This window comes from Poecilia latipinna, unplaced genomic scaffold (genome assembly GCF_001443285.1).
Source record: "Poecilia latipinna isolate Pla-1442-1.1 unplaced genomic scaffold, P_latipinna-1.0 Scaffold293, whole genome shotgun sequence".
Lineage (NCBI taxonomy): Eukaryota > Metazoa > Chordata > Actinopteri > Cyprinodontiformes > Poeciliidae > Poecilia > Poecilia latipinna.
The window spans coordinates 339,758-362,033 of NW_015112909.1; the positions used below are offsets into that span (position 1 = coordinate 339,758).

The 22,276-nt window shown below is 38.3% G+C and overlaps 2 protein-coding genes across 4 annotated transcripts; both read right to left on the bottom strand.

The window, feature by feature from the left end:
- Positions 1-1,641: 1,641 nt before the first annotated feature.
- Positions 1,642-3,944, bottom strand: blcap (bladder cancer associated protein). Its single transcript, XM_015034280.1, has 2 exons — positions 3,790-3,944; positions 1,642-2,546 (listed from the first exon to the last, which is right to left on the bottom strand). The coding sequence occupies exon 2, from the start codon at positions 2,402-2,404 to the stop codon at positions 2,141-2,143; it is 264 nt and encodes an 87-aa protein (XP_014889766.1). The 5' UTR covers positions 2,405-2,546; positions 3,790-3,944; the 3' UTR covers positions 1,642-2,140.
- A 5,476-nt stretch (positions 3,945-9,420) lies between these two features.
- podxl2 (podocalyxin-like 2) lies at positions 9,421-21,904 on the bottom strand. Of its 3 annotated transcripts, none has more exons than XM_015034285.1 (13): positions 21,597-21,903; positions 17,785-18,146; positions 16,407-16,749; positions 15,867-15,970; positions 15,058-15,268; positions 14,409-14,561; positions 14,175-14,320; positions 14,025-14,099; positions 13,612-13,768; positions 12,580-12,641; positions 11,371-11,550; positions 10,569-10,730; positions 9,421-9,827 (listed from the first exon to the last, which is right to left on the bottom strand). In XM_015034285.1, the coding sequence occupies exons 1-13, from the start codon at positions 21,622-21,624 to the stop codon at positions 9,768-9,770; spliced, it is 2,043 nt and encodes a 680-aa protein (XP_014889771.1). In that variant the 5' UTR covers positions 21,625-21,903; the 3' UTR covers positions 9,421-9,767. The 3 variants fall into 3 exon arrangements, with proteins under 3 accessions (XP_014889771.1, XP_014889770.1, XP_014889769.1); XM_015034284.1 differs by having other exon boundaries at positions 16,407-16,752; XM_015034283.1 differs by having other exon boundaries at positions 14,025-14,320; positions 16,407-16,752; positions 21,597-21,904.
- Positions 21,905-22,276: the final 372 nt, after the last annotated feature.

Genomic DNA, 22,276 nt, shown 5'->3' on the forward strand with positions numbered 1-22,276 from the left:
CTGTCGTTCTGGCCGCATTTATTTTATCAGTGAAAACAAAAACATCAGAGCTGAGCTCCACCAATTTATATTAAAACAAAAAGATTTTGGCCATAAACATTCAGAAATATTCCAAATGTCTACATTGTGTGTAAAATTATCTTTATCTTATTGAATTAATCTTCATCGAATGGTTTTAACATTTTTTTAAATATAAATTTTAGAAAATTTAAGGAAAAATATTAAATCTAAACATTTAAGGGATAAAACTGAATTGTTGCTTGTTAAATGACCAGTTTATAAAGATATATATATATATATATGATTTTGACGTTGAAATTGATTCCTAAAACAGAATTTTTCTAAATCTGCATGTATTAGAATAAAGCCCACTTTTTATTTAAGTTTTTTGTTTAATGAAATTTTTCAAAATTTCAATTTATACTAAATTTAAAATTCACATACTGACTTGAATCTATTCCTTAAACCTACTATGCCAATGTTTTTTAAATATTGAAAAGAGCCTAAGTTTGAAATTCAAACTACTGGCCTTCCTCTGGAAAGTTTTTTTTAATTACAATATTTAAATCTTAATACTGATCATGTATTTTGGATTTTAGAAAATCTCCAAAGATTTCAGGAGAATCTTTAATTATTGTAGACAAAATGCTGCCCTCTGGTGGCTCAACCAGGAAACTAAAGCCTGGAGCACATAAAGATGTTTACAGTTCAACTTTTCCCTGTTTTTATTAGTTTTATTTAAAATTGTTGAAAAATTCTAAGAAAAAAAAATCATGTTCAGGTGTTGTGCAGAATCTGTTCAGTTAGTTAGAAAAAGGAGATATTAAAAGCAAATAAATGTAGACATTTGGTACCAGAACCGGACTGGACGTTGAAATCTGATTCATATTCATCCATGACTTGAGAGATGCTGATTGTTTGTGCTGCATTGAGATACAAATACGAGCGTATGACTGCGTGTTACGGCCAAAATACAAGAAAATAATTATTTCTGCCAAAAAATAATAAAAATCTGATTTTGAGATCTCAGAAATTACTTTGTAGAAAATTTCTAAAGTTGAGTTTCAAATGTCAGAAGTTTGACTTTAAGTTTTCATGTTTTCTAGAAACTTTTCAAACTAATTTCCAGTTTCAAAAAGTCAATTTGACTTGAAATTTTTGTTTCAGAGCAAATTACTGAGGTCAGTCAAAAATGGGCTAGAAATTTAGAATCTCTAGAAAAATAAATTCAAACTGAATTTGCTAAAAAAAAAAAAGTTTCTGTATTTCAAATTCAAAAAGTCCCTTTTTTCTAGCAAATTTCTGAGCTGAATATCAAATAATCTACAAATAGCAAAGTTTTTCTAGATAATTTGCAAACTGAAAATTATAATTATATAATAAAAATAGCTAGTTTCTCCTTTTCAAACATTTCCAAGCTTGAAAAGTCCAAAATTGGCTAGAAAAATTACATTTTCCAGGAAATTTAATGAGTTTCAAAAGTCAATTTTTGTTTTGAAATTTCCAGTTTTTCTAGTAAATTTTTGTTAAGTTACACCTTACACTCAAATGTACTATTTTTTTTAATCGGAGATTGTCTCTGTAACGGCCGCAGCGCTTCGTCGTACCACCGGGTTGAACAGAAACATGCGGCGGCGCCGGTCCAGGTTGAACACAGAGGAAACTTTATTTAAATTAAAACGATCCCGTTGCACATTCTGCGCTGCAGCAGGCGACTCTCTCTCCCCCAGCAGGAACGAACAGCGAAACACCTGGAGAAACGAGCCGTCTGCAGGTGAGGGTCTCACCTCCTGTATTGCTTATGGTTGATAAAAATGGCCGACTGTTTCCGCTTTCACACGTCAAGATGGAAAAAAAAGAAAAAAACTCACAGCGTTTTGATTTCTGTTGGAAAGTTTCAGCATTTTGTTCAGAATTCATTAAAATCTGTGAGAACGTTTTGAAACCAGCAAACCATGCACAGGAAAAAAACAGAAAAAAAAAACTAAATGAGGTCAAAGGTGAACCGCGGAGGAACTGGGAGGAAGTGACTCCAGGCGGTGATTGTTCGGTCGGTGTGCAGAGTCTCACTGGATCCCTTTGATTCTTCCTCTTCCTCCTCCTCGCAGCGTGGCAGTATCATGCTGCGGACCGCCGCCGCCTAGGTCCCTATGATGGCGGGGTCGTGTGCGGCGGCGGGCAGCGCGGCGTCCTGGCAGTGGTACAGGAAGCAATTCCCCCAGCAGCTGTAGCAGATGAGGAAGAGCGCAGCGAGGAAGACGAGGGCGCAGATGGTGCAGGGCTTCCTCTCCAGCAGGAAGCTGAGCAGGTAGAAGCCCATGAACATGGAGTGGTTGAACCACAGCGCCGGGTTCAGCGGCTTCGGGATCAGCAGCACCGGCAGCAGCCACTGGAGGCAGTACATCCTCGCAGCAGGGGGGAGGGACGGGGTCAGAGGTCAGAGCAGAGGTCAGGGGCGGGGGACGATAAAGAGGCGGTTCTAGCCAACAGAACCGGGATGAAGGACGAGAGCGAAGCTGCTAGAGGTTTCTGTCGTCAGGTCATCCCTGGAAGAAAAGAGCATAAATGAAACCAAACAATGGAAAATTAACATTCACAATAAAAATATTTCATTGATTTAAATATCTGAAATACTGTGCGATTATCTAAATTAATCAATATTAGACCAGCAGTTAAAACCTGTATAAGGCAGTGGTTAAAAAAACAACAACAAAAAAACCCTGCTGCAACTTACACCTGGGTTGTTGCTAGGCAACCAGAGAGAATGAGTTAGTTGATTCCACCAAACTTTGCTCAGCTGGCAGTGAGGTCGAGCAGCTGAAGCCTTTAGCATCAGCCCAGTTAAAATCAAGATTAAATTCTTGAAATTTATTCTACTTTTTCAAATTCTACTGACAAAACTAGAATATATTTTAGAGATTATATTTTAATCTCTAAAATCTAAATTAAATGTCTCACTTTTATCTCAATTTCAAAGTTCTGGCTCAGGCCCCATCCAGCTGCTGCCATTTTAAACCAGATTTAAGGAGCTTTATCTTGATGACATGAATAGTCTCAGCCGGTAAAATGTCTGATTTCAGCAGGAAAACAAAGACACTGCTGGCTGATTTATTTCAGGCAGAAGCAGCTGTTAGCTCTTCCCTGTCTGCCACATGACCAGATAGCATTAAATACCGCCTGTTGGTTGGATCCAAACCCGGTCTGAGTTCATTACCCAGCTATTTGGGTTAGAGAGATTCTGTGTCAGCTGAGGTCACAAACCCAAAGGAAATTAAAGTTACACATCTTATTTACCTTTTAATAAAGGTTTAGATAAGCTACTAGCTTGATTAAAGCAATCATCTACGTTTGCCTTAAAGGCGAAAACATCTAAAACACAATCAGTCTAAATAAACTGCGACATAACATTTCAGGTAGTTTAATATCAAAGTCTAAGGTCCAATTTCTGTTTAGGTGAATTTATGGACTCTTATTACTGATTATCACCAACTCTTATGGCTAACGCTACTTACCAAAATAAAACACGTTAAAATCTCTAGCGCCAGTTCAGAAATCCACTGCGAACTAAATACAGTGGTTGGTTTCAGTTATTGTTTAAATTTGGAGGTGTTAAACGACGATCCGAGGTCTTTAACGCTTGGAATAAAACCCGAAACAACAGCATGATGGAAAGCTAACAACAAGCTAACACAGATTCATAAATACTTTCCCGAACAAACAGAAGAGAAAGCGTCCATAACAACACGTAAACGTGACACGGTGAAAGTTAGAAAAATAACATAAACAAACCTGACATCGATAGGGTTCATTCTCAGCAAATGGAAACCTCTCGTATTTAACTCTAACGGCTGCTGGACTGCGTATGTAGCAACGGCTAACTAGCTGCCAACGGCTTTAGTAGTTCTTCTTCTTCCTCGTCATCATCTTTTTTCCCCTTCTTCTTCTTGCCAAAAGGCAATTGCCAAACCAACTTGCCGCCACCTACTGGACTGGAGCCTGAAACAAGCCCTTAACAAAGAAGTATATTCTGATTAGGTTGGTTTGTGTTTTTTTATTTTAAATGTCATTAATCGAGCAGGTATTAACCAGGTATGGCTTAAAGTCCTCTGTTTTTTATCACTTTGTTTATTTCTTCATATGGAAGTGTTAAACTACTACAGCTAGCTAGAACACAAATAAAAGAGCAGAATCTTGCTAAGACGAGAAATGTATCATTATATTGACATATACAACCCGTTAAAATTAGAAGATATTGCTCACTTTACTTTACGATCTGGTAAAGTGCAATGCTGCCAGCTAACTTACTGAAGTGTAATAACAGTAGCCAATGAAACAAATGAAAAACTAAAAATAATATTTGCACCTAATTGATTTCTGTTTGGAGGAAAATAAGAACTAAACTAACCTTGAATGTTTTCCTCTGGAGTCTTGCTGCTTCTGGTTGGTACTGATCACATTCATTATTCATTATGCTGCTTAGTAAAATAGTTGAGAGCTTAAATAGCAGAATATGAAATATATGAAAAACATACTTTTATTCGTGTTATCCCAAATTTGTGTCGGTCTGTTGCTGTAAATCCAAATAAAATACAAACATATTTGTAATTATTAATTTTAAAACCTTAGAATCAGCAAAACTCTAAAACTATAAATAAAGTGGATCTAAAATCAAAGGAGCTTTTATTTATTTTTTATTGTTTATGTTGTATCATGTACTAAATAGACAACGTAAAAACAAAATGTGTTTCAACACCACCTTGTAGTTTTTTACACTTTTACTGGCAATGAACAGGAGAATGATTGGCAATTGAAAAGATCCATTAAACACATTATTAAGAAACCAAAATTACAAATAAATAAAAACAAAATGTTTAGTAAAAAATGTTTGTTGCTACAACTTGCACCTTTAATCCCATAAACTGCAAACATCAGTGAAAATCATTACACAGAATAAAACTAGCAAGAGAAAACAGCAACATAAATTATATATAATGTGTTTTAAACATCAAAAATCAACTCCAGTGGTTTAGTTTATTTTGCTGCCGCTCTGAAAGCTACATGCTAGCTTGTTGTCACTTAGTCAACATCATCAACATGGCCGCCTGAGCTGAGAGTAGTGCTCTCAAGATGGCCGACCTTTGCTACAGGCGGCTGTACAAACAGGTTCAAACTGCTCTTACTTCATAAACACCTCACTGATCCCGTTTATCTGACAAAATACAGCCAGAATACTGTGGTATATATGAAAATAAACATGAAAACGTTAAGCAGTATCTGCCAAATGGAGAGTTTAAATAATTAGAAACAACATAAACATGAGATTTAAGGCAATGACAGTTTGATAAAGGGTCGGTTTTTATCTTCGAGGACTCAGTTTTGACTTAATGTGACCAACATAGCAGAACTGCACAAACATTTTAAAATCTGCCTAATTTCTTTCTATTTTCCTTCCAAACATCCAAACTTTATTTTTTTTTTAAAGTCTTGGTGAAGATTTTATTCAATATTTCTGAAGGATTGGATTTTGAATGCTCTTCACACATTTACCATACCATTTGCTCTAAAAGCTAAAAAAAAAAAAAAATCTACAGCCCACAATTATTCATATCCCTGTTAATATTATATTTTTAATTATTTTCAGTTTTAAAGGTGAGGCAGGCATCTATCAACAGGCAAAACAAACTTGTACAATGAGTAACAATTCTGAAAAAATACAATTTAATTTTATGTACTATCATTTATACCGTTTATGTCATTTTTCAACAATCCAACCCTTCTTTTAATTGCCCTTTGAGATTTCAATTTATTATTATTTTTTTCTTCTGCTATTTTGACAAATTCTCTTTGCAATCCCTTCAGATTCAAGATTTTTCTTGCTCCAAAGCAAGAATATTACTTCCAGTCAAAAGAACCATGTTTGTAAAATAAAAACATTATTAGCCTGAATCTGGTTGCCATGGATTCCCATGGGAAGCATATATATGTATATCCATGCACCACTGCTGCAAATCTGATACAAATGTTCCATAAATGTTGCAGTAATAACCTCTAAGTAATGTCACTTAATCTCTTGCTAAGCTATGCAGACACTCAGTCTGTCCCGATGAGGAACCTCTCACCTCAGCATGTCGAATGTTTGAAGTGACTGACTCAGCAGGGAAATTGGATGTATTTTTTAATTAATCTTGTAATTAATAACACACAGCCTTCAAATACATGAATGGACTTAATGTTTTAATAGATGTTCTCAGTTAATGGATTTAAAAACGCAGCCAAATTCTAAAGTGAAAGTTTGAACGACCTAAATAAGTTCGGATTAGTACTGATCAGGACCGCTACCTTATTTAGTGATGTTTGATTCAGAATTGTGCGCAAAATTAATTTTTAATATCCAGATTGATATCAGTGCTTAAGAAATTGCATTTCAAAAAAGTGATCCTTCAAAGGCAAAACCCATTGGCTGAATAAAACATATATGTATCCATACAGTTTAGACACAATAACCAACAGTGATGCCATCTAGCTGTGTTCTGGTTACGCTACAGAACAACATTTCCTTTGGTCCTACAACTGAAGTGGGACTGGAAACAAACAAAATAGCATACCAAACTGCACCGACCCGTGTTGTATCTATATGGTACCATTTGCAAAATTACAGTCAAAAATGATGAGAGATAAATTCAGTTATTTATTCTGTCATAGAAAAAAAAGGAGGCTCTTTTCTCAAAGTCATATTTTAAGCCTCTTATTCATTAATTTATAAATGTTACAGTTTCAAACTAAATATTTAGTTAGCAAGCTAAGTTTTTAGCACCAATCTAAATGTTTCCTTAGCAAACTAAAAATTTAGCTAACATGCTAATTAACTTCAAACACCTGTTGTTTTAAGCTGAATTGTTGTACATGTGAAGAGGAAAATTAATGCAGAGATGACATGAACTACAATCCAAGCCAATCAGTTTCACCATCAGGAGTTTATTTAGTTTTACAAGACTTTTATTTTGATAGTCCACTCTATGTCATTGGTAAATTTTGCATATTAGCTAAATATTTAACTCTGACCTAAATATTTAGCTGAGGACAAAATATTTTGTTTGTAAACTAAATAGCCTGGTAGCAAAATATCTATTTACTTAGTTTATCTAAGTATTTAGCTTAACTAAATATTTAGCTTGAAACTAAATATGTGGCTTGCTAATTAAACACTTAGATCCGAACTAAATATTTAGTTAGCAAGCTAAATACTTAGCCACAATTTAAGCAGTTTACAAACTAATTACTCTCCTAGGTAAATATTTAGCTCATCAACTAAATATTTAGCTAGAAGCTAAATATGTAGCTTGTTAACTAAACATTTAGCTTGTAGCTAAGTATTTAGTTTACAGACTAAATATCTACCTCACTAGCTGAGTATTTAGCCTTCAAACTAAATATTTAGCCCATCAATTCAATGTTTAGCTAAAAGCTAAATATGTAGCTTGTTAACTAAATATTTAGCTTTGAGCTAAACACTTTGATGGTAGATAAATATTTAGTTTACGGACTAAATATTTATCCCACTAGCTAAATATTTAGCTTCCAAGCTATTTAGTTTATTAACTACATATTTAGCTTCAAGCTTAAATGAATATTTACCTCCTTAAATATTTAGCTTGCTAATATTTATTTTGAAACTGTTCATTTTATGATTAGTAAATAACAGATGATTTATTTCATTTTTTATGTTCTGACTGGCCAAATAACCCAAAATACTGCTATACATTTTTGACCGTGTAACTTTGCAAACCGCTCCACAGGATGGCTTTGCTTGATTTTTGCCACCAGAGCAGTCGCCCCCTGCTGGCCGGCGGTATAAAGCACAGTGGCTTTAATGTTGGCACTGAGGCGATGTTAGTGATATTACCAAATGAGATAATATGACCACTGTGACTCAACTGTTATAAAGAGTTAGGCTTTACATTTCTAATGGTGAGATGTAAAAATAACTGCAACATGTCCCAGCTGAGTTCAAATGATATAAACCCAAAACTTGAACTAAAGTTAGGTGACTCAACCTGGATGTTACAGCTGCAGTACATATATATGTACACATAGATATATTCATGCTTTGGACCAGAATGTTGCCCATGTGTCACAGCCTCAACAGTAAGTCAGGAGCAAACTAAAGCGACCATTCCAGCACTATTTATAAAAGCACATCAGGCTAACAGAGCACAGGTAAAGCTTCATGTGAAGTGTTGCACTGCAAACAGTAAACTTCTTCAGCAGGTAAAACCACTACTAAAAGCAAAAATAGTGATATTCCAGTCTCTGTGTGTGGCTAAGTTCAACATGATGCAGCATCTCAGAGGTCGTCCTTCCAAAATGAATCAGTAAAGTGCCAAACTTTTCTTTCACAGTTGATAGAGGTGAAACCTGCTGTTCGGGGAGAAGTCACTGGTGTCGCACTTTAAGAGACGTTCCTGCTGGTGAAAGTGATGCTTGGCTAGCAGCAAATATTTTACTCTTAGTGTAACATTCATTTCAGTGGTAAAATCACTGTAATAAAACAACATACAGCAAAATTACAACATAATAGTGGATCAAAAAGTTTGCATCCGCTTTTTAAAATGCCAGAAGTTTGACGTAAAAGTAAGATTTAATTCACTTGATCAGTTAGAAACTTTTCATGCCTTTAATGTAACACACAATTCAACTAATAACTCATCTTGGTGTTGTTGTTTCTGCCCAATCAATCTTAACATGTCTCAGATTGGAGAAATTTGGCTCTAGGCTTTGACTAGACTGTTCTAAGACTTTGAGTTTAGTTTGATAAAATCGTTGTGGATCGCTACTGTTATTGCACACACAGTGTCAAAGAGCAACATATCGGACATTAGAGAAATTATTGTCACAACAGAACCTTATTTCTGGTTAATCTGACTGCATGCAATCATGGGAGGTTTGGACAGAAACAGACTAAATACTGAAATGTTTTTTTTGAAAGTTGAAAGTGTGCATACTTTTTAGAACAGAATGAGTCACATTAAAACTGAAAAAAGTTTAATAAAATTATTTGAAACAACCTGGCATTCAAACAGGGGAGTGTTTACTTTCTGTATCCAGTCTGTTCACTACAGCGACAGCTTTACAGACGGTTTGCTGTTTTAAACTGTAACAACAACGATCCATACATACGACAGCGCATTAGGGACGCGTTGTAGACAAAAAATAGACAGGAGTAATTTTTTTTGTCTAAAAACTCTTAAAATTTTACATTAGGATCAGAAAGTTTCTAGAAAAAATGATAAATTTCTGAATTTCAGAAGTTGAAATATTTTTACTTTTGAAACTCACAAATTTTCATGTTTTTTCCAGAAAATTTCTAAAATTAATATCAAATTTTTTTTATTTTTTTTTAGTGGAAATTTCCTCTTTTTCTGGCCCTAACACGCTGCCGTAGATACAGGTACATTCTGTTGCAGGTAATCAAACATTTGAGCTGCTAAAGCTTGCAGGAGGAGAGGTGATTGGTCGCTAACTGTGAAATTGTTTCGTGCAGCTTCAGTCCGGAGAGCTGAGAGCTTAAGGCACACCAAACAGAAGGGCTTTGATGTGATCTGGATAAATTTGCAGCGATTGATGAAGCTTCAGTGTTTGATTTTGACCTCAGTGACTCCTCCAGCTACAACCCTCATATTCCCAGTCGCTGCTACTCTTCTCCCCTCTGTCATCACAGTGATCTTTCTTCTAGACTCTTCTAATAAAATAAATCTCCTCTTCCTCAATCAGAGATGTGTGTCCTGCTCCTCTTCATCATCCTCAGTTGCTGCCTGGTTGACGAACGCCTGAAAAATAAAGACAAGAGATTGAAATGAAAATCAGCTGAAAGCATCCTGATTGCTGTATGCAACATAAATACAGTAGTAGATGTAAATATTAATTGATCCATGATCCAGTATGTCTGGATTTTCCGCAGAAATATATATATTTTAATTTTAAAATGTCTCACTTGAGGTTTTCAGCCAATTTTATGGCGTTCTCTTATACCAACACTGCAATTTATGGTCTAGTTCTAATGCAAATATCTTCTTACACTAGAATTAAGACAAAACTAACAAACAAATAACTTTTCAGCACAATATAAGAGCTTGTTTTAAGTCAAGTATTCATTAATATTGATGAAAAAGTACTGGTTCCACTGTTTATTTGCATAAGGACAAGTGTTAAATATGAACAAAAACTGAGCTCTACAACATTTATAGCCTTAGCTAATTCGCTTTACACATCCCCAAATGGGCCTCTGACAACAACAAAAAAATCCAGATTATTTGTGGAGAGAATCAGGCTCAATGATTAATTTGATAAAATTACAACTTTCAGAATTTTCTTTAACCAGTTATATTTCATGTTTATGTCTTATTGTTCTATTTATTTAATGATTCAAATATATTTTTGAGATTTCAAACTGTTGGACTAGACCCAAATGTATCATGTTTTCCTCTCTTTTCTTTCATAAAAGTAACAGACATTAGATAGAGAAACAGAAATAAGTAGTTAAAAATAGTCTAAATCCATCATCCAATCACCTGCCAGCGACTGCTGTCGTCCCCGCCCCCTCCTCCCGCCCCTGTGAGCCCATTGGTGCTCGGCTTCTTCTCCCGCATCTCAGCCTGGCTGTCATTGGTCACGTCCAGGGTGGGGTTGTCGTGGTAACCATTCTCCACAGAGTGAAGCTCCTCTGCAGGAAACTACCAGAATAAGGCAGATTTACTTAATATGACAGACTTCTGACTCAACTGAGCTTTTATCACATTTCAATCTGTATGTGGTCTAAAAAGAGAGGAAAGAAGAAACAATAAAACACCAGAAATAAGCCAGAGAGGTCAGATTTTATTATTCTGAGCCCATCCATCCATCTATCCATCCATTTTCTTCCGCTTATCCAGGGTCGGGTCGCGGGGGCAGCAGCTTCAGAAGGGAGGCCCAGACTTCCCTTCCCCCAGCCACTTCTTCCAGCTCCTCCCGGGGAGCTGGCGTTCCCAGGCCAGCCGAGAGACATAGTCCCTCCAGCGTGTCCTGGGTCTTCCCCTCCTCCTGGTGGGACGTGCCTGGAACACCTCACCAGGGAGGCATCCAGGAGGCATCCTTACCAGATGCCCGAGCCACCTCAACTGGCTCCTCTCAACCTTTAAGGAGTTTAAAGGCTCCTTAAACTGAATTAAGTAAAGTTGAAGATTGGTTTTTAATGTCTTTCTTTAATTGTTCCCTCACTAAAATGATAAAAATCCAACAGATTTAATCTCTTATCTCACTGGTCTCATTCCAGATATGTAATATGAATATTTAAAATAATTTATGCATCTATTTAAAACCACATTCTTGACCTACCATGCTCTTCATTCCCGGCAGCCGTCTCTGCCAGCAGATGTAGATGAAGCCGGACGTGATGATGACCATGCAGATGGAGCCGATGATGACCAGAACCACGAAGAGTTTTCCGTAGTCGCTGCGGGTCTTACTGGGCCGAGACTGGCAGCTGGTTGCTGCGCTGTAGTTCTGGATCCCCACCTGACAAACCAGTCAGGGAACGTTTTACTATCCCGCAGAACTCAAACGAAACAAATATCAACACACCAGACAGTGGGAGAAATCACATTTGCCATTTTTACAAAAAGAAAACTAAAAACTTATTTTTTATTTACAGAACTTTGATCAGTAACACGTCGTTTTTAATTAAAGGTGACCTATTATGCTTCCTTGAACAGGATATTATAGATCTATGGTCTATTCAAAACATGTTCATTACATTTTTTTATAAAATAATTCCTAGTTGATGAGATTTTAGTCTGCTCAGGTTGATCCATTTTGAGCTTTTTTAGGGCGTCTTCTCACTTTAAATCCAAATAATCTGCTGCTGGCCATGCCCCCCCAACTCAACATTTATACTCCCACGTGGAAATGGCTGCCAACAGAAGCGCAATTATACAACCGTACATGTTTGAAAAGTAGAAGTGAAGCCTCCTGCACAATCAACAAGAATGCAGAAGTGGTTTCTGGATGGTGAGTCCACAACAAAATACTTCTCTTTTCCAGCAGCCATTGTACAGCACATACTGTGGTAAAACCAGCTGACCAAACGAGCTGGAACTCCGCTTGGGTTGCTAGGTAATGGGCTGAGCTCGACTGGGGTTGCTAGGTAACAGCGCAGTGAGTGTTCATTGTGACTAAACAGTTGGGAGGGTTTTGAATTGGCTCATTTTGAAAACACCAAAAATGGCCCAGTGGTTTTTTTAAAAGTCCACTGCTTGGACTGTTTTTAGCAACAGCTTATAGAAGCTTCCAAATGGAAGAACAAAAACATGCAGAACGTGAACTTTGCACAATAGCTGTCCGTTAAATGTCACTGTAAGGACTTAATACAAACATAAAGGGCGATCTAAAAACTGACTGCAGAGTATGTCAGCTGATTTTGAAGAAGTGAAAACCAGTCAGAGCAAAACATCTTTGAAAAATTACAAGAAAGTCTGCTTGCTTAGACAGGGAACAAACCAAAGCTGTGAATTTATTTTTTACCAGATAAAGAACCAGTATGTTCACCTTATCGAGGCCTTTTTTGATCTCTCCCAACATGTCCAGCACCTCCTGAGTAGCAATGACTCCTGAAAGACATCAGATGACGATCAGCAGCATTTACAGTCAACGTGTCTCTGACATCCGAATGCTTCAAGGCCCGACATGCTTCATACGAACTGAACGAAATCCGTCCTCACTGACGTAAACATGCGATGTCTGGCTAACAACTCACAAATTTAAAAGAATAACTTTACATAAAAACAAGAAAATTTGGATAATCCTGAGCATCTTCTTCATGAGTGAGTTCAGTTGCTGCTTTTTATGCTGTCATCAGACTACCTTCTGTTTATTTGGGTCACTGAATGCTACCTTGAACATCTTTGCAAATATAAAGAGGCGTTCAATGAGCCAAATAAATGTTGTAAATTTCTACATTTTCACCATATTTTACAGTGTCCTAAGTCATAAATCGCCATTTTTGCGTGACTTTTAAACATGCAGTAAAAGTGGCGATTTGTGTCCACTCTGGTAGCAATGCTGATGTTTCTCTTCAACTTGTCTGCCGCCATAACCGGTTTTTGGATTTGTAGGTGATACAAAATGTTTAACTGATGCAGTGAGGAATTCTTTATCTTTGTACAATTCATAACTACTCTAAGACTGATGAATGGTTAAAAATTCATGGACAGAAATTGTAGTGTCAGTGTTTCCAGAAGAGGCTGCCTGCAGAAAAGTGTGGCAACAGCTCTGTGATTGTTTTTCTAAAAGGAAAATAGAGGATGCCGGGAGGGAAAATGTCTCCTATGGAAGACCAGAAAGGACACAAATGCTTGTTTGTGTTGTTGGATTTTTGCCATATTTTATAGAGTTCCAAGTCAGTGTTTTTTGTGTGAATTTTTAGCCAGGGTTGTAGTAAACGTGCTGATTTCCGTCCTTTCTGGCCTTCCGTACAAATGTACCATAACAATGTGACTGCGCGTCGACGGTTCAGATGAAGCATGAAGGGCCGTTAGGCTTCAGGTGAGCCAAGCTTCTGTGAGGCTCGTATGTGTGTACCATGTGCAGACGCAACGTTCATCAGCAGCTGGTGTTGCTGGTGCGTCGGCTTGCTGAGGTAAAGTACCCATGATCCTTCAGGGCTGTTCATTCTGCGTGCAAACTCGCGCTCCAGGATCTTCAGCAGCTGGACGCCACCACAGACACGAAACTCCTCCTGTCTCACAAACAAAACACGCTTTTTCTGCATGATTTTCCACCTGGAAACTCAAAGTGATGAAAAATGATGCTTCTCTAAAATCCATCGCGTTATTATGGCGACCGTTGATACACTGCAGCAGCGGTTTTGTTGCTTCCATGGCAACAGAAGCAACAGTGAGGATCCCTGATCTGTTCCTGACACAAAAACAGATCAGGGTTTTTGCTGAAACGTTGTTACTTGTTGATATTTTGGTACTTATTTTGATACTTACACAGTTCATGTTCTTCGTCATGTTGAGGACGACATAGCCCCGTCCAGTCAGCTCGTTCCAGTTCACACAAACCACCTGAACATTCACAGTGGAGATGTTTTTAAGTGTTCTTGTGTTTCCGGTTGAATCGTCGGGTTTGAACCAACCAACCTGCCGCGGCTCCTCCAGTCCGGGATCAAGCCCGGTCGCCGTGAATCCAGTCGTATGGGACGGGTCTGTGGTCAGCGGGATGATTCCTCTGAATCTGCTTCCCTCTCTCTCCTCCCTCTCTTCCTCCAACTCCTCACTTCTGGTTTCTGATCCAAAACAATAAATAAATGTAAAGCTTACTTTACGTTACTTTTCAATCCATTCCAAACTGGAAAAGAGTCGATGAATGCTAACCTTTTAGGTCATGTTCCCGTTCTTCCCAGTGTTTGTCCTGCTCCAAACTGGGCTGCAGAGGTCGTCTGCTGGGTGCCAACCCAACCTCTGGAGCTGTGGGATTCTGGGTAATTACACCTGCATGTGGCAGACCTGCTTCCTCCTCATCATCATCTGAAGTCAAACCAGAGATAAGAAACAAGCAGCTGAAACTCTTAATGTGGCAAAGTGGCACTGCCTTGGTGTTCCTCAAGGCTCAGTTCTTGGGCCACTTAATTTGGATTTTATTTTTCAGTGTCATATTTTCACCATGTAATTTATTAAATTATAAATGTCATAGTTTCAAACCAAATATTTAGTTAGGAAGCTAAATGTTTTATTTGAAGCCAGATATTTTTGCTTGAAGCTAAATATTTAGCCTCAAACTAAGTTTATTCAACTCAAAGTTTACAGAGCCTCCAAGTAAATTAATGCTTTAGAATTTATCTAGAAAAGTTAATTTGGGGGGAAGCTAAGTGCGCTTAACGTTTTCAAAGGTAGCTAAATGAAAAATTAACTCTGCTATTAGCGAATTAGCTAAAGTTTGCTCACTGCAGTCTGAAACATTTACGTATAGAAAAAGTAACAAAAGCAAGAGAAAATTGGAAAATACTTTTCGTTTGGATTCTACCTTTTGTATAACTTTCCAGAAGTCCAAAGTCGGTTCCGGTGTCGGTCTCTGGTGTCGCCGTACCGTCAGAGTCTGCAGAAACGGCTGGGTCATCAGGAGGTGTTGGAGAGGTCTGAGCTGCAGCGACTGAGGAGCGAAGGACGCCGTAGCCGCTGGACTGAACGTCTTCGTCCTTCTCTGCTATCCACAGATCTTTCTCTGAAGGACTCAACTGGAGGTTGGTTTGAGAATAAAGAAAGAAAAAATGGATGGTGTAAGACGATGACATAGTTCATGTTTTAGTTGATTTATCATTGAAAGTTCTATAAGCAACCGTGATTTAACATGTTCTAAGATGCTAGAACAGGCGTGTCCAACGTGTGGCCCAGGGGCCATTTTTGGCCCTCTGAAGGATTTTCTTAACTCTAGAATTGAGCAAACCTGGGCATAAAGCATAGTAGGCTCGTATTTTAAAGCGATCTTTTTACAGCGTGTCGACATGTTACAGTTGTCAAAGTCAAGCTAGCATACTTCCACCTCCCTCTCTATTTTTCTTTATCTTTCTAAAAGCTTTTTCCTGATCTTGTAGTGCTGACAATTAGTAGAAAAGGACTGCGTCCTTTTTTCTTTTATATATCATAGGCACATTTTAGATTTAGCGTATTATGTTGATAACCAAAGCTAGTCATCAAAGGCGAGCAGCTTATTGCCCTCCAGAAGGAAGATGGGGTGGGATCTTGCAAGTGTGTGTCACTTATAAGATTTATTGTTAAGATTTATTTCTGTAAAAACAAAATACTAAAACAGAAGACACATTTCTCTGTCTTTACCTCCAAGACTGAGGGACCGCGATGCTCTTGCGGCCTGAAATCGTGCTCTTCAGACAGGAAGGACCTGCTGGGCTCCTTGGACGGATGAAAGAAAGACCTGTAGTCTGTTTCAAAAACATGCGTGTCAAAAACACGTTTCTGGTTTTCCTTTAAAAGCAGTTGCAGTTTGAGACTATTCATAACATTCTTATGGGAAAACACATCTGTTGATAGTGCTGATTCAGAACATTAATGTCTGACTGGTTCCTGTCAAAACTGACCATTTCTCCCAGCCGTTCTTTAAAATGGGAAAAGTCTTTGAAGGGCGAATCCAAGTCGAATTTCATGTATTTGATGGGTGAGTCCAGATCAAGTCAAAGTGGAGTCTGGTGACCATCAGACAGAATCTCTGTTCTGCTGGTTGAGCAGAGAAATAATTTCCTACTATCTGGATAATGTTGTCTCTTTTGTTGTCTTGCAGCAGCAACAGAAACTTCAGAAAGTTCTCTATGTTGGTTTCTGGGTAAATATTTGGCGTGAACCAGCATGAGGGTTACTAACCGATCAGAGTGTAGAGATCTGGAGTCGTGTGATTGACCTCCACGGCTTCTGTGACGCCGCGTTCGTCCGTCTCTCGTCCCGTTTTGTCCTCCTCCCCCCGTCTCTCTCTGTCCTCCGCTGCGTATCTCTCCCACTCGTCCTCCCCTCCTCCTCCTCTCCTGTCCTGGTCCTCTCCTCCGTCGTCTCCGCGGTCTCTGTCCTCCGTGTCCGTCCCGTCGAAGCCGGACGCTTCCTGGGAGGCGTCGCCAGCTCCGAGCCCGCCGTGGCGCTCTGCTTCTGGCTCTGTGAGCTCCAGGTGTCCCCCGGCGCTGTCCGGACCCAGCGGCACCGCCAGGTGGACCATCCGCTGAAACATGGGACACATCAGGTAGCTTCCAGGAGGATTAAATTAAACTGTCTTAGACAATAAGAATCCTCTGTCAAATGAATGTTTTAGCACGTTAAACTTTAACGTTTTGCACATCAGACTTTGTGCTTTTAATATAAGAAACAAGTCTCATCGGAAAATATGGACCCCCTGCACGTCGTTTACATCTGAAAATTTGGCGCATGCACAACGCTGGAGGGAAAAAACATGATCAATCCATTAACAAAAGGAAACCTGGAGATGTAGGTATTATTTATGTAGTGCCGAGCACAATATTGTTGTTTTATGACCTTTTTCAAGTAATGCAATGTAAGAACACATTCTCAAAGATCAATAAACTTTAAATTCTAACTGGAAAACATATTAAATATTCTAAAAAATAAAAGAACAAAACAAATAAAATTAACTATGAAGTCTCTGGAAACAAAATTATCCTTCAAAAAAAGATCAAGTTGAGACCAAAACACCAGACTGAAGACTTTTATCATCCAGTTTTTAGCGGAAAAAGAGAGAAAAGAGAAAAACATTAAATCATTCAAATGGAAATTATTGAGTTTGTTTTAATTTATGATGCAATTAATTTATTTATTGCTTATTGTGACAAGCCTAATAAGAAAAACTCTTCCAGTTCCAGTGTTTAATGTTCATTAGAATTTAATAATGTGTTTTTGTATTATTGTACTATTAGCATCATATTACTGGAAATAGTCTCAAAACATTATTGTTCATCACAATAACTTCTGGGACAATTTATTGTCCAACGTTTGTTATAGTGACAGGCATAAGCATCAGAATGATTGACAGCGCTAAATCCCGCCTCCTGGCTCTGATTGGTTGTTTCTAGTTTGCTCTGGGAGGAACTGAGAAGAATTATTAGCTAGATATTTTCCACACATTAACTTATGTTATTCTATCATCGTGACATAACAAATATGTAAAAAACAATTTTAAAAAAATGTAAGTTACACACTGCAGTTTTAAATCATTTATATATTTGTTTTGAATCCTCACCTCCATCACTTCTTCCACATCCAGGCTTTCATCCACGGCAGCAAGGGTCCTGGCTACTTCCTGGTTCATGGCGGGCGGCGGGCTCATGGCGGACGTCGGGTTCACGGCGGAGGGATTCACCGGCTCCTGTTTGCTTTGTGAGCCGGATGTTTCGTGGATCTCCGGCCAGCCCATGTCATGAACCAAGTGAGGCTGGGCGCGGACTAACTCGCGGGCCGAGTGACGCTTGGTTCTGACTAATTCCTGGATGAAACGCGACTGGCCTTGAACCTCACCCGGAAGCAGAGGAGCCGGCGGAGGTCCGAGCGGGATGACCCGTTGGGTCGAGCCCCGTCCGAAAGCTTCAGAGCTGGATAGAAGAGCTGAGGGACGGAGGGACAAAAATATACCTGAAGAACTAATTTACTTCATCAAAACCTGACATTTTGGCCTTGTTTAATATTTATATGTAACGGGGTTTTATTTAAAAATATTATAGATGTGATTTGTGTCAAAAATGTGTTTATTTATTCTCTGAATTTATTTCGTTTAGTTACGTACTGTAGTTGCTCCTCCAGACATTTATGGTTACGGCTCTTGACGGTTGGTGGTTACCATAGCAACTAATAACCGAAAGCTCCACCCCTTTTTTCTGTTGCCTCAGTAACATCGATATGTATTAGGATCATCTGTTGTTTTTTTCAAGTATTATGTTTTCACAAATATTTCAGACAAATTTAATCATAATGTTTCGTGAGTAATTTTGCCATTTTTGTGTTTTTAACTCATTATTGTAATATTAATACAACTGCTAACTGTTGCTAACTGATGTTAACTGCTGCTAAGTGCTAACTGGGAGATATTGCTCTGCAGTTTGTTTAGAGTTGTGTATTTTATTTAATGTGCAGGGCAGAAGCTGCTGAACTGAAGTTAACCACCAACTTGATTTGATCTTTTGTTAGAATAAACACAGTGAACCTCGGTGTGTCTGTCATAATAAAGTCGACCTACTGGATCAGAGACGAACATGTAAATGTTGCTTTTACACCGGGCTCCTGACAGGGCCGGGACTAGCGGGTCTGTTGTCCTGGGCCAAGGCTGGAGGAGAACCAAAACGTTGTGAACGTTTCTACAAGATGTGCCCATAAGCTTAATCATTAATCTCATATCTGTGGTCACAGTTCTGCATCTGAAGTCGGTCTCTGTCTGGGAACACAGATGGCTGTCTGAGCTTATTACACCATCATGTCCAACATGTCTGACACACGTTAATCTCTCAGGTCCAACACCAGAACCACAGGATCTGAGGGTGGAAATGATCCAAGAGTCTTCTTAAACTGGTTAGTAATTAAATTAAAATATAACAGCAGAGCACTGTTGCCTTTCAGCTAGGAGGTCCTGAGTTCGATTCCCAGCCTGGGGTTTTTCTGCATGGAGTTTGCATGTTCTCCCGGTGCATGCGTGGGTTCTCTTCGGGTACTCCAGCTTCCTCCCACAGCCCAGGAACATGACTGTCAGATTAACTGGTCTGTATAAATTCTCCTTAGGTGTGAGCGTGTGTACAGTTGTTTGTTCTGCTTGTCTCTGTGATGCCCTGCGATGGACTGGCGACCTGTCCAGGTGACCCCAAATGTTTAGCTTGACACCACAATATTTAGCTTCCAAACTAATACTTAGTTAGGACCTAGCAAGCTAAATAATTAGCTCAAAACTAAATTCACTCATACATCCAAGCTTTGTAAGAGATGCAGAATGCTGATAGTAGAAATAAAAGAAAAAACTCAAAAAGTGTTTGTAGCCAAATATTACATTTTTAGATTGCCAGCTAAATCTTTAATTTGTAAACTAAATACTTAGTTTGCTAATGAAATATTTAGTGTGGAAGTCTGACATTTATAAATGTTTGGTAAAAATATGAGTTTGAGAAACAAATCCCCATTTTTGTCTATTATGATCGGCTAAATAATCCAAACTGACATGTTGTTCTGTGGGATTGGTTCCCTGTCTTAGACCGGATTACTGGGTTCTGTAACCCTCCCCCAAATAACTCCCAAATCTGCCAGAAGAATTCATCCCATTATCTCCTTTAGGCCCTAATCAGGCATTTCTACAATGTCAAACACATTTATGACAGTAATTTAATCTTTTTAGTTTAGTTTCGCAACACTAACTTTGGAAATAGGATTCCGATTTTGACAAGAACATGTTTGGGAAGTATGCAACAACTTCAGGTTTAACTGTTTTTAAAGTCTATGCTTCAAAACCACTAAAGTCTTGCATTACTCAGTTAAACCTCATGAAAAGAAGAATGTGGGATCCTCATTAGGATTATATTGTAGTGGTTTTTCACAACTATTCAATTGTTTTTTTACTTTACTTGATTGCATTTTTAGCAAAGTTTTTTATTCACAAAAAAATTCAATAGAAAAATCCCTTTCTATGTGACTTTTAAAAACTGGTCTACTTGATTACTTTCAGTTTATCTCATTCAAAAACTGTAAGGCAACTAAAACTGTGTACGATATAACTTCAATCTCTGTACATTACACCTGGTTGATGTTGTTGCTATTATTATATGATATACTGTCTCTCAGTAATAAAATAAAACTGGCATTTCAGCATGACAGAGCCCATAAACATTGTTTGCAATAGCTCTGACAAACATAATTTTAAGCTTTACTTTCCACAAGCACATACCACTTTTAGTTTACAGTTGCAGGCATAACACATAGCGTTGATATTAGCTACATTTAGAAGGCACCACCATTAGCTTGCTACCAATGATGCGAGGAGTGGCCATCTTGAAATGTGAGGACCCTGTTTCCCAGTAGGAAATCCGACTTTGGGGGTCGTTCCAGTTGATTTATCCGACTGGGAAAGTAAAAATTTTCCAATTCCAACTACAACTGGCGCAACTTCACAAAGCAAACAAAAACGGAGTAGAGTCAGATTTTAGTGGCTGTAGGATTTCTCTTTGCACAAAGCCATTTCACCGGGTAGCGCAAGCTTACCGCGTTAGTTTTGTTTGTATTTTCCCAGAATGCCTTGCGCTGTAGTTCACTTCCCAAATGAACCAGACTTAAACAAATTGAAGCAGACTAAGCAGGGCTGGTGTGAATGCAGCCTAAGAATTACTAATCTCAATAGCAAAATAAAACTTGAACTTGACGCATCAATTTACAAAATCAGCAATTTGAACAAAAAATGTAAACATTTTATATCAAATCATCAAGATATGAGGATTGGGTTCAGTTAAACTGAGAATTTACTGGGTAGCTAGTGAAAACCAAGTGAAAAATTTAATCAAGCTGCTGAATTTTACCAGAAAGGACAGCTTCTTCCTCTTAATTAATAAGGTGCAATGGTTAACCAGACAGGAAGTGCAACAAAAACACACCAAGAGTAAATATTCCCCACAAAACAAAACAGATGGCACATTTTTTAGAGAGGCTACTAAATGTAAATGTGTTTGATCTAAAACCATGCGTCATTTCTGGTTAATGCTGCACCACTGATGCTCTTTAATGCAACAGTTAAAACTTGCATGTCAGGTGAGATACTGCAGTGTGTGCTGCGTCCACTGTATTAAAACACTGCAGGCTACACCCTCCTCATTTATAACAACACAATGATTTATTCTGCACCATCAACATTAAGATTTTAAAATGTAAAGTTATCCGCATTTGATGCTCAGTAGACATTTTACGGTCCTCTGTTGTGCTTTTTAAAGATTTTCCTGCCGCATTTTTTTTTGTGTTTTTCTTGTAATAGTAATAATAATAAACCGGATTATTTCCTGTTTTTGTCCAAAGCATTAGGAGACAGAGACTGACCGATGAGCGTGATGATGAGGCCCGGCATGTCTGCTGCAGTGCTCTCCCTCCGCCTCCGCTCCGGTCTCTCGGGGGAATCAGCTGCGGATGCTCTCTGGATGTTCAGCGGGAAAACGGCGCCTTCACGGCCGCTTCATGTCCTGGCGGTGTGCGGGGAAGGGCTCACGGCTGCCAGGCTGCGGGCGGGTCACGCACACGGACGGGTTTGATTGTTCGGAGCTGCGGTCGGAACCAGAATCAGATCTGCTGCAGAGAAGAAGGGGGAAAAAGCTGGTTTGCGGTTGGTTGACGTTTCCGGACGTGGCCGCTAGATGTCGCAGTTTTATCCATGAATGCAAATATTCAAAGTTTGCTCCACGTTAACCTAATAAATTAACCTATCCAAGTATTGGTATAGCATCAGTTAAAATTTTAATTTTTATGTAATCAAAGTCTATATGACTTTACTATGATAAACATGTTTCCACCACAGCTTACTACTGTTGATGTGAGGAGCGGCCATATTGAAATGAGAAGACAAGGAAAATTAGGGGGATTGGATAGAAAAAAATTAGTGTATTTAAGCTAAAAAAAAAAAAAAATCAGACATTTTCAAGAAAAAACAGAAATTTGAGTTTGAAACGTGTAAAATTTGCTTTAAAAAATTAATTTTGAGTTAATTGCAAATTTTCTAGAAGTTT